At 32.7% G+C, this 13232-nt stretch overlaps 1 protein-coding gene across 1 annotated transcript; it reads left to right on the forward strand.

Moving 5' to 3' along the window:
• Positions 1–501: 501 nt before the first annotated feature.
• On the forward strand, positions 502–10673 carry LOC120149304 (heparanase-like protein 3). Its single transcript, XM_039162135.1, has 9 exons — positions 502–1349; positions 1420–1456; positions 1530–1713; positions 1794–1942; positions 2040–2270; positions 2419–2608; positions 2686–2811; positions 2894–2993; positions 10554–10673. The coding sequence occupies exons 1-9, from the start codon at positions 1110–1112 to the stop codon at positions 10671–10673; spliced, it is 1377 nt and encodes a 458-aa protein (XP_039018066.1). The 5' UTR covers positions 502–1109.
• Positions 10674–13232: the final 2559 nt, after the last annotated feature.

Below are 13232 nucleotides of genomic sequence, written 5' to 3' on the forward strand. Positions count from 1 at the left end.
CGTGGACTAGTTTCACTTACCAGCCCCTCAGCATGTGATGTAGACTGTTAACTTTTCTAGGTACATGAAATGATATTTACTTTTGTTTTTCAGTTGGTGCATAGATTAGGTTTGTCACACTGTACTGCATACCTATAAACAGATTTACAAATTCTTATATTTTAAAGACTGTAACATCTGGAAATTAGACTTTGTTTCATATTTCCTAATATAAAGTGCCAATAGGGTTACATTCATGCACCACCATGCTGACAAGTTGACATTGTCTCTCCTTGTTTCCAAAGTCAAATACAATCTTTCTTTTATAACATTCTTGCAATCAACTTGAAATGGAAATAATAAAAAGAAAAAATAATAATAAAGGTTGCATCCGCCTAAAAATGGATATCTTTTTTAGTGGGCTTGGTTTGCTTCACTGAAATTTAATTTATAATTTGGTCGAATTTTAACATTATAAATAAAATAAATTGAGTTGGAAAGATCATTTTTATAATAAATTTTTATAATATTCGATTTAAATTAATTAATCAATAAATCTGATGTCAGTGTGATTATACTGAAGAAATGATAGCAAGAGTCTTAATCATGTTATTTTTTTTGGAAGTTTCTTGGCACCTTTTATCTGTTTGTTTAATCATGTTAAGACCAGAGAACCTTTGACTGTGTCATGGATGACATGCTCTCTTCTATCTGCCAACCCCTCCACTGGTTTTTAATAACTCACCTTCTGATTCATATTTGGAAGCAGGTTTCATGTTAAATTTGATGGGTGCTTGTAATTTTATGTAATCTGCAAACATGCCCGTTCTGATTTTATTTTTTCCTTTTGTAATCTTGTAATTTAATAGCTCGTATGATTTAATAGATAAAATAAACTTACAATTAAGTCCTCACCAGCTCCTGTCTTCCCCAGTATAATAACTTACAAACTTTATTTTATCTATGACATCATATGAGCCTTGCTTGATTGATCACTTCACCAGTAAGCAACAGTTTCAAGGTGATAACAGTTCTTTCTTTAACATCAAATGGGATTCTTTTATATAATCTAATTTGCTACACTTTTAATCACACATTTAACAGCTGATAACAGAAGATATCGCTTGTTCATGAAACTGGGTTTCGTGTTTATGCTTCTGTTATTGTACTTATGGCTGCATTGGATGAATGAAGGCTCATTTTTTGTGAGCTCAAAAGGAACTGTTATTAGTTGCACTGTTTCGATTAACGGAACAGATTCAATAGCAAAAACAGATTATAGTTTCATCTGTGCTACTTTGGATTGGTGGCCTCCTGAAAAATGTGATTATGGAACATGCAGCTGGGGAAGAGCTTCTCTTCTCAATCTAGTAAGATAAAGTTGTATGTATGTATGTATGTATGTGTCTGAAAGTTTTAAGGGATGACTCACTTTTACAGGATCTAGCCAACCCCATATTGTTAAATGCTATCAAAGGTAAGCAAGTATTTGATCCTTTGGGTTTAAAAAAACGGTTCAAAGCTTAGTGTTACTTATTCGTAAAGTGCAGCTTTTTCTCCATTAAAGATCAGAATGGGTGGAACCCTGCAAGATAATGTGATTTATGAGACAAAAGATGATAAAGTTAAATGTGCACCATTTGTTCAGAATGGTTCAGAGTTGTTCGGTTTCTCCACAGGTTGCTTACCCCTGTCTAGATGGGACCAACTCAACGTTTTCTTCAAGAAAGCTGGGTGAGTAAGTACATCATCTGTCAATTTCCAACAAGTTCTTAATTTGTCTTGTTTCCGTTGCCTTTGACTTCCAAACACAGGGCTATGGTCGTATTCGGATTAAATGCACTAAGTGGGAGGACCTTCCGTCCGGATGGTTCTGCCATCGGAGCTTGGAATTCCAGCAATGCCGAATCGCTCATACGATACACTGTTAACAAGGGCTATACTATCCATGGTTGGGAACTTGGTATGTGATCTACACCAGAGTTAAAACAAATCTATTTTCATGCAATTTTTATATGATACAATGAATTGTATTGAATAACAGTAATCTGGTTGATCAGGAAACGAACTGTGTGGCTCCGGCATCGGGGCGAAAATCTCAGCGGAACAATATGCAGCCGATGTCAACTCTCTCAAAAGCATTGTTGACAATGTATCTAGAGGATTTAAGGTCAAGCCATTAGTGATAGCACCCGGAGGATTCATTGATACAGATTGGTTCACACAATTTGTAGAGAAAACTCCTAAATCTCTCCAAGTAGTGACCCAACACATTTACAACCTCGGTCCAGGTACAACAAACACAGTGAGTGAACTGATTCTGTGAAGCATTTTGATTGTCGAAACGCGCACACATACACACACACACACACACACACACACATATATATATATATATATATATATATTGTAAACATTATTTTCCCCTGGCTTTTGCAGGTAATGATAATCAGCTGATGAACAAAATCCTAGATGCATCTTATGAAGATGGTGGGAGGCAGCCCTTCAGAGACCTTCAAGCAATTCTGAAGAGTTCATCAACATCAGCGGTTGCATGGGTTGGTGAAGCAGGAGGAGCCTATAACAGCGGTCGAAATCACGTCAGCAATTCGTTTGCTAATAGTTTCTGGTAAAAGCTTGTCCATTTCTTGTTTTGTTCTTGATTCCGACATGGAATCTTAATCAATAATTTAACAAATTAAACAGGTATATGGATCAGCTTGGGATGGCAGCTTCATATGATACCAAAACATATTGTAGACAAACATTGATTGGTGGAAACTATGGTCTGCTTGACACTGCTACATTTGTCCCTCATCCGGATTACTATAGGTACTACTACAACCGCAATTCACTTACTAAATGTTGCCATGAAAGCTGTCTTAAAAGTTTCATACAATAACTGATGTTGCAGTGCTCTTCTCTGGCATCGGTTAATGGGGAGGAAGGTGCTGTCGACGAGCTTCTATGGGATGAAAAGTGTTCGAGCTTATGGTCACTGTTCTAAACAATCTGTAAGTAAATCTATATAAGTTGCCTGGACACCCATCATCCAAGATCCCATTGATATGTCATCATAAGCATGTCTTCAAAGATGCACTGCATGAAATATAAGCTAGACGAGGTGAAATTCAAATTCATTCATAATTTTAGTCAGCTAATTCAATGTTCAATGGAAGGTACAGTTCACAATACAACCTTTCAAATATACCATTGACCATGTTCATCATTGTGTGCAAAGAAAAGTGTGATATTTTACACACAAAACAGACATGCATTTAACTTGTCCACCATTCAGTTCATAACATATAAGTAACTGACATGTTTCTCCCTCGAAAAAAAAAGACATCCGACATGATTTGAAGTTCTTATAATACCTAAATTGTATAATACCTTAGCTCGTGGTATTAACTATTTCCTAGAATTGAATTCACCCCGATGTGTGTAATCGTTAGAATGGACGAATGCCCCCCAAAGTTAACACGACTCTCCAAATTTCGTACACCCGAAAGATAGAGTGAACTTTGGCGGTATTACACTTCTCTCTAAACTCATAAATAATAAAGCTTTAAAGAGTGAAGAAAAACTTTTGAAGAATGTAAGATAAAAGTAATTTTCTTCACTCCTAATAGTTGAAAATCATTGATATCTATAGACTAAGATTACCAGCAAAAAACACAAGAATTCAATTGCAATTAAGCTGCTATAAGTACTATAATTAATTAGCTATAATAGCTCCAAATAAATGGCCATTAAAGCTGCAATAAAGCTGTAATTAAACAACTATAATAGCTGGTAAATATAAAATTCAAGTTTGAATAAAGAGCCAATAAATTAGCATTAAAAATGATTTTAAATCTTATTATTACCAACATTCCCCCACTAATGCGAAAAAAAGTATTTTGTAAAATGATAGCATTGAAGTTAAAACACGAGAAGAGCAATAGTAAAATTAGTTACTTAAGCACTAGTAAACGTATCTGGAACTAGTACATAGTGATGACGAGTAATCTTCTCTTAGATAAGTGAACAAATCTTTAACTTTCTAAGATTAGGGTGAACTCATAACACACAACTAACCCCTTCATTCAATAAAGTCCTCGATGTGTCTAACTCAAATACCTTATATTCTCAGTAGTTTACACTGAAATGAAAAAGTGAAAAGTATATGCTATTAGATAAAAATGAATGATACATGCTATGAAATGAATTAAATGAATGATACATGCTATGAAATAAATGAAGTGAATAAAACATGCTATGAAATGAATAAAGTGAAAGGTAAAGGTCTGATATGAAATGGAAATGTACAAGTTGATTGATTTGATTGAATATGAGTTATATGGTTTTAAAAATGTAAATTGTTTACAAGGTAGATAAATTACATATGATATACTTACATGTGATTAATGTGTTATGTATTCTCATTTATCGTACATTGAACTGTGATACGAAATGACATGTGAACATATAGGTTTGAGTGAATTGATGATAATATGACATTAAATATTTTATTTATGGTATGATGAACTATAAATCAGTAATTTTATATAACACTATTATATTTTAATATATTTATGAATGATATGTTTAGCTATGTACATATTTTATTTTAATTATCATTAGAATTATCATGCCTCACTAAGTGTATACTTAGTGTGATGATTTTCACGCGTAGGTAAAAGTAAGCATACGAAGTAAGGAGTTAGGCCCAACATCAACTTTTGAAGATCCAATATTCTCCAAAAATCAGTATGATATCTTTTTGAATGATGATTATACTAGTTGGCATGTATACTAAATAGTTGTGATATTTAAAAACAGTTATGTTTGAATTTCCATTTTGAGGGATATTATTTATTATTACTGTTTATAAATAAAGTTTAGCTAATTAATATTAGTTAAATGATTTTTTTAATGCTATCGAAATGAACTATTTTAAGATTCTTGATAATAATTGAATTATTTTAGAAAGAAACAAAATTTTACTGGTTTTTGAAAAGGGACTAATTTTTAAAGTCTATGTTCTATGATACATCATGGACTCGCATGCGGTAACGTATACGGAAATGGGTGTTACAACCCATTTGGAAACATAATCGACAACAAGGATAATGTAAGTATTTCCAAACGAAGAAGTAAAGTGACTCATATAGACGATTCCCCACACATTCAAATTATTTGCCCCCATTTTGTCCTTGATAAAACTGGGTTTCTTTGCCTGGACTTGTGTAGAAATCCAATAAAGCTTTTATCTTTGAAAGGAGAATCTACAATTTTTGAATAATGTAGATGTAAATATGTCAAACTTAGCAGAGATTAATTAGGAGAGCAACGCAACATCTGTTCTAATTTGACTCTTGAAACATATCACAAGGAGGATTTATCCTAATTCCTTTCATGTATCCACATCTAATTGGATCTCGAACAAGTAATGCCTCTACATGTTTTTGAGACATCAAATCCATATGTTTACCTTATTGGGTAGAGTTGATTTGTTTATAACACTACCTTCCACCATATACATGACTTCAAAAGTCACACATTCGTCCTTCCAGATACAAAACCATCATATTGGTGAAACCAAAAGACCTCAAAAGTACCAAACTTTAAATTATCCTACAAGAAGAGACGAGATGGGGCATCATAGACCAACTTGTCAAAGAGAATTTCGAGTAATTGGGGCATGCTTAAAGTAAGAAGAAGAAAAATAAAAAAAAGAAGAAAAAAGTGATTGATTTAAATAATTATATCATGCATTAATTACATTATTTTCATGTAAATAAAAGTTAATCATGAATATTCATCCCCTTGGTGGTAAATTTTTTTACAAAGACTTATGTGTATGAAATGAAAAACGACCTTATTTCATTTATCCCTTCTCAAAAGAAGAAAAATATATCATTTGTTGTCCCCATTTGAGCCTAAATTATTTTTCTTCTTATTCAACTCTAACCAAGGATCACCCTCTACATTAGGGGCAAGGTGAAAGATATCTGCTCACATGAATAAAGATTGTTAATCCAGTTTTATTACGAAGGAAAATCTCCATGAAATAAAGCGAGTTTTGAACTAGAAGATAGGTTAAATACAAAATGCTTGAAGATCAAATCCATTCAAGAATAATGAAAGAATTTCCAAAATGCAAGTGGAAAAGGAGGTGCTCAAAGCAATTGAAGTCCTATACTCATCTATTAGAAAAAAGAAAAAAAGAAAAAAGAAAAAAGAAAAAATATGCAAAAGAAAAGGAAAAAGAAGAATAAAAGAAATTGAATCAAGTATTTCAAGATGGGTGACTCATTAAGCCTCGAGTTATAAGGTTGATCAAGTACAATTAGTTTAAAGATTCATATTCAACAAGAAGCGCAAGAAATGATGGACATATAAGAAAATGAAAATGCACCAAAAATTGGCAGTCTAGAGGGATCCAGAAAAGAAATTATGAAATACAAGTAGCAAAGCAGATCTAAGTCAAGTGAGGCAAGATTGAAGGCATCAGAATGAATTCATCCTTGGTTCAATTACCCTTAAACACTTGTTTGGGCCTTTTTATCCCTTTCTTTCATAACCATAAGCCCTGGCCTACGTTATGTACCTAAAAAGTCCATTCTAATCATACATGGATTTCTAAGTGAAAGAGACTATCTTCAGATTTCATTCCACTTCTCAAGATTGATCTTTATTTGTAAAAATTGGTTTTTTAAAAATCTTTAATGCATGATATATGGGGGGTCCAAGATGTAAATTTTGAGTAATGTCTTGAAACCAAAGGAGGATTCGAGTGGAAAACCTGAAAAGGCGGCTCGAATATTGAATGGTGCAATAACGACATAAGAGACAATCTTAAGCTCTTGATGAAGCACCGCACATCCCAAAGATGTTCCTGAGAGTCTGTAATCAATAAGTATCTCTATGAGATGAGCATAACAACCATTTCTTCAGGTAAGTGGACGCTCAAAGAGACATGCATGCTAAACCAACCTGGAAGACCTTGCCTTACCAAAATCAACCTACACCTTAAATCAATCAATAATTTTGACACTTTCCATAGAACTATGATTTTTGAAAGATTTAAAAGATTAGTTGATTTATTTGATATTCATTAAACTCATGTTTTATGATTTGATTCCATTGTGAGCATGAATTAAATAACACTTTACAAAATTCTTTCATTATTTGATAAAGAAAGGAGGAAAACATTTTCAAATATAACAGTCTCAAATGAGAAAGGTACTTGAAGCAATTTGATGCTTATTCTACCTCTATTGGAGAAAAAGAGTAATTGATGCTAGAATGATAAAGTATTTTCACATTCTTGAAGGCAAGTGGTTCGAGAGTCCAGAAAGTCTGGAGAATTGAACTTGTAATACTCTCTTGAGACATTATCATCTATTCATCAAGAAGGATTACCCTATTCAAAAGGGACACATATCTCAGAGCATAGCAAAAAGGCAGGAATGCAACCAGTCAAGAAGAAGTTGATCACCTCATTCAGAAGAGGCACATATCTTAGACATTTCTGTTAGAAGGATTGATAACTTCTTTAGTTTGTGACAACATGAAGAGAATCCCTCAAGTTAATTGATAGCATTGATGTATAGTAACACTGGAATGAAAGCATTCAAGATTAACATATTTGGGCATGAATAGAGCCACGAGTACCCACAATGGGGCATTATCAATGTTGGACCTTATGGGAATCATGAGAGTCAAATCAAATAGACATTGAGAATTTACAACTTAGAATGTTGGGGCATTTTTGAAGGCCCATTTCAGACAAAAATGATCCATGTGGGACATTTTGAAGGCTCACATTAGTATGAAAGTGGGATATTTTGAAAAGCTTATATTAGCAAGAAGCAAATATTGGGGCATGATGAAGGCCTATATCATCTTATGGAAAGATCATTGAATTGAGAAAATATTTCCAAAAAGACAGAAAGATATGAAGAATGAAAATGGTGAAATAGTGACAGTGGAGCTACCTATACATAATTGATTTGTTCATCATACAATTGCATTATTTTGGTGATTTCACCTACATTAATGCTGATAAGTTAAAGCATCCCATTTGTATTCCCAATGAGCTTGGTCCATTGGTGTCCTTGTAATGCCATACAAAAGCTCTGAACACCATACAAAAAGTTTCTTTGGTTGAGAAATATAGGCAGAAACCACAGGAAAGGATGAATGTGTTGTCAAATGTTTGACGAACCATTGATTATAGTGCTGAACCAATGTTGCGATCATATGGTATTTCCATTTTTAACCCAAGATGATGGTTGTATTCCAAAACCCCAAGGTTAAAAATGAGAAATTATAAATATTTCTTTCCATGGAAAGGGCGCTGAAATTTTAACAACAAGAAACTAGTGGAGCCAACTAAGGTTGAACTATAGGTTGTTGTTAAACATCTCGACATGATATGGTCTAAATAGCAAAGAAATGCAATGATACACCTTGGTGTGAGAGGAGAATGAATGCGAACAGACCAGGACGAGAACCAAGATTGCTTGAGCACCTCTTCACTTCCCTCAGTCAAGAAAACATGCATCGACATACACATACGCATATATGATTTTGCATCATTGCATCAAACATCCATCATCTTATGCAATAAAAACTTTAACTTTTCCTCTCACGAGGGTATCCTTAAAATTTCTCTTGAAATCTTATCTTTCTCATGGACATTTTCTCTTATCATAAAGACATTCAGGATAGTTTCATTCAGATACATTTTTTAGATCTTTCAGGAAATGATGAGATTAAAATACAAAAAGACATCCTCAGCAAGAATGAGCATTCATCTTCATATTCAACATTTTCAAAACAAAGATTTGTCTCGCTTAGACAGTTTCACTCGAAACAGAAATTTATCTCACTCGAGATAGTTTTTCTTAAAACAAGATTTGTCTTGCTTGAGACAGTTTCACTCGAAATATAAATTTATCTCACTCGAGATAGTTTTTCTTAAAACAAGATTTGTGTCGCTTGAGACAGTTTCACTCGAAATAGAAATTTATCTCACTTGAGATAGTTTTTCTTAAAACAAGATTTGTCTCGCTTGAGACAGTTTCACTCGAAACAGAAATTTATCTCACTCGAGATAGTTTTTCTTAAAACAAGATTTGTCTCGCTTGAGACAGTTTCACTCGAAATTTTTTTTATCTCACTCGAGATAGTTTTTCTTTTAACAAGATTTGTCTTACTTTAGACAGTTTCACTCGAAACAGAAATTTATCTAACTTGAGATAGTTTTTCTTAAAACAATATTTGTATCGCTTGAGACAGTTTCACTCGAAACAAAATTTTATCTCACTTGAGATTGTTTTTCTTAAAACAAGATTTGTCTCGCTTGAGATAGTTTCACTCGAAACAGAAATTTATCTCACTTGATATTTTTTTTCTTAAAACAAGAGATGTCTCGCTTGAGACAGTTTCACTCGAAACAGAAATTTATCTCACTTGAGATTGTTTTTCTTAAACAAGAGATTGTTTTTCTTAAACAAGATTTGTCTCGCTTGAGATAATTTCACTCGCAGTAGAAATTTTATTTCGCTCGAGATAGTTTTTCTCAAAGCAAAGATTTGTCTCGCTTGAAACAACAAATTTTATCTCGCTTGAGATTGTTTTTCTTAAAACAAACTTCGTCTCACTTGAGACAATTTTCCCTCAAAATAAAATTTATCGCATATGAGATAGTTCCTCTTCAAACAAATTTCTTTGCGTTCATTAAATTTCATTTCACATTTTTATCCAGATATTGAATATTTGACGGGAATTGCAAAGTTAACAAAGATTTCAGCAAAGAATTAATCAACTTTTCAATCTTTGAAAACGTGGATTTCAGAAAATATTTGAATCCATCACTCGATGGATCAACATTTCCAGTGAAGAGTTCATAATGAGAAGAACTTGTCCGAAGACGAAGAATAAGTTCATAATGAAAAGAGCTTGTTCGATCTTTAGATTGATTTTATCGTAAAAGAAGATAGATCAGTAGCAACATTTCTAGTGGAGAGTTCATAATGAGAAGAACTCATCCAATGAGGGATAAGAAGTTCATAATGAAAAGAACTTGTTCAACCTTAGTTCGATTCATCGCATATGGAGTTGAATCAACGACACCTAACTCGAGGGATCACCATTTCCATTGGAGAATTCATAATGAGAAGAACTCATCCGATGGGGGAAAAGAAGTTCATAATAAGAAGAACTTGTTAAACCTTATCTCGATTCATCACATATGGAGTTGAATCAGAAACCTCACTCGAGGCATCAACATTCTCAAAGGAATAGTTCATAATGAGAAGAACTTGTTCAACCTTTTGCTAGATTCCATCACAGAAGAATAAGGATCGTCATTCCCAGTAGAAGAGTTCATAATGAGAAGAACTCATCCAAAGTGAGCGAAAAGTTCATAATGATAAGAACTTATAGCTCAGAAGTTTGAACAATTCAAGCTAAAAATGGAGCTTTATGTCTTTGCTCCATTCCTATTCCACATCAACGAGAAAAGACGGGCAGTTGTAATCACCATTTTTACCTCAATAGCAGCCCCCTCTACGTTTCAGCTTCAGCCGACAATTCCAGCAACTTCCAGAGGAACACCAACTGTCCTTCCACCACAACAACATTCTAGCAGCTTCCACCAACAACAGCTGGTCCTCCACGTTTCAGAAGCTCTCCAGTAGCTTCTACTAAACCAGCTATCCCTCCACGCTGACAGTTCCACCTGTGGTTGCCTTTTGTCTATGACAGCGCGCCAACAAAAGCCACACATGCAAGGAGAAAGAAAAAAAATAATCTTTGATTCTTATTTTGTAAACAGATGGGCTATAAAAAAGAAAGAAAAACACATTGTAAAGGCTCCCTCTCGCCCCCCATTCAAAATAAGAATGAAAAAAATTTGTAGCAGAGGACTTTTTTCCTCTATATCTTTGAAGAGCAATTCAACAGCAGAGAGTACATTTTTAAGATTTACTTTCCCTTTGAATATGTTATTGTTTTTTCTCTTGTTTTGTTATTTTTGAACTAAAGCAGGAGATTAATAAATAAACAACAAGTTAAATAAAAAAAAGAAATAAATAGGATTGGTTTTACCTCGTTGTTGGTCCTTCGTCAGAGTATAGGTCGTCGGCGAAGTGCATATTGAAGTATCGGGGAAAAGGCTCGAGTTTTTCAAGTCCTGGGTTCGTAGTTTACTCCCAAATCGGGACTTAGAGTTTATTGAGGAAGGTTTTTAGGTTCGGGTTTTGTTTGGGGTGGTCGGAAAAATGGATGGCCACCGATTTACGGTGGCCGGCAGCGTTGGTGAGAAGCTTTGAAGCTCTCGGTCACATGTTGAGTTGGAGAGGGAGAGTGTGAGAGAAGGAGTTGATAAGGAGGGAAAGGTTTTTTTTTGTTTTCACGTTAATGGAAAGTAAAAAAGGGGTGGATTATTTTGGGTAAATAACACGTCAGGTCCCTGGTTTTTTAGAGTATTACTTTAATCACTTAAAATAGGGAAAATCATGAAATAATCCCTCTAATTTATGGGCATATTTACACTTTAGTTCCTAATTTATTTTTTTTATTATTTTGAAATTAACTGCTATATTTTTCTTTTCTTTTATTTTGATCTCTTTGTTTTACTTTATTATATTTTAGTCATATTAATTCTATATTTTAATCTTCTGAACTATTTTATTTTGGGCATTATATTTTGATATCTATTATTTTAGTTCTTTACTTTATATTTTAATCTTTTATTTTATTCCTTTACTTTATATTTTAATTTATGTCATTTACTTTTTATTTATTTAATTTCATCACTTTAAATTTTTATTTTTTATTTATTTGTTCTTTACATTTTTCAATACTTTAATTTTAGTCTTTTAACTATTTCGCTTTATTTTTTGTTCATTTCATTTTAGTCACATGAATATTTATGAAAGATTCATAAGTATAACTTGACTGATTTCATAATTTGATTAAAGGATAATATTTATTTATTTTTAAATATTAAGAAAGGTCTGACTTAAAGTAATTAGATGTCTTATTATGATATTTTAAAATAAATAAAACCTTTCTTATAAAAACCTAAAAAATATACTTACTTTAGTTTTGGTTATATCAAATTATTTTAATATGATTTCTTGGGAAGAATTATCACATTCTTATTATTTCAGTTGGAAAGAGAAATATTTGTCCTAAAATAATTTAGGGATTAGTTTCTCTTCAATTGGAAATATTGGAATATTTTATATTTTCCATAGAATTATGTGATTGAATATAAAATAATAGGATCGTAAATTAAATTTATATTTGAATTCTTAGACTTTCACTACCATAGACAATTTATAATCGATGGGTACCAATTTTGGGCATTGTGAGGGTGCTAATCCTTCCCCAAACGTAATCGACCACGAATCTATTTTTTATTACTAAAAAGAATGAATTTATGGTTATACGTAGACTGGTCTATCTTTTAAATGATGTTTTCTTAAAAACTCTCTTAAAATGTAATTTTTAGGTATTCGACCTATCTAACCCAAAAGATCGATGGTGACTCCAAAACATTTCATGAAAAACCATTCATTCACTTGCTTTTCCGCCAAGAAAATTCGTGCCCGGGCGAAAATCGGTTATGAAAACAATATTAGGAAATTTGATATCGATTGAAACCAAAGGATACTTCAAAATCATTGTCGGAACGATCCTTAAGTAAAAAACTAAAAACTTGAAGGAGTTCACATCTACCTTTAGGTTAGGTAGGTCGAGTACCTAAACAATGCTTTTAAAATAAATTTTAAGAAAAATATTTTAAAAAAACAGAACTAGCATGCGTGTAACAAAAATCCATTTTGAAAAGGATTTGGCAGTCGATTATACATGAAATAGATTAGTACTCCTACAACACATGAAATCGATACCTAAGTGATTAGCTCATTATCTTTGCAAAGGAAGAAAATTACAACACTTAACATCAATTTAATTAAAGATTATTTTAAACAAACATATCATTTTATTAATCCCATAATTTCAAAAAGAAAAAGACGATATTCTATCATTTCCGGTTGAAGATAAATAATCTCTCAATGTAAAATAAGATGACTATTTCATTTACCAACCGAAACAAAAGAATGTCATATTTTTCTCCTAAAGAATTTTATATTTAAGAAAAAAAAACTTTTATTAATCCAAGAAGTCTAAGACGATATTTCATCATTTCCAGTCGGATAGAAGTAACATCCAAATGTAAATTAAGACGG

Source organism: Hibiscus syriacus, unplaced genomic scaffold (genome assembly GCF_006381635.1).
Source record: "Hibiscus syriacus cultivar Baekdansim isolate YM2019G1 unplaced genomic scaffold, ASM638163v2 tig00111000_pilon, whole genome shotgun sequence".
NCBI classification, from domain to species: Eukaryota; Viridiplantae; Streptophyta; class Magnoliopsida; order Malvales; family Malvaceae; genus Hibiscus; species Hibiscus syriacus.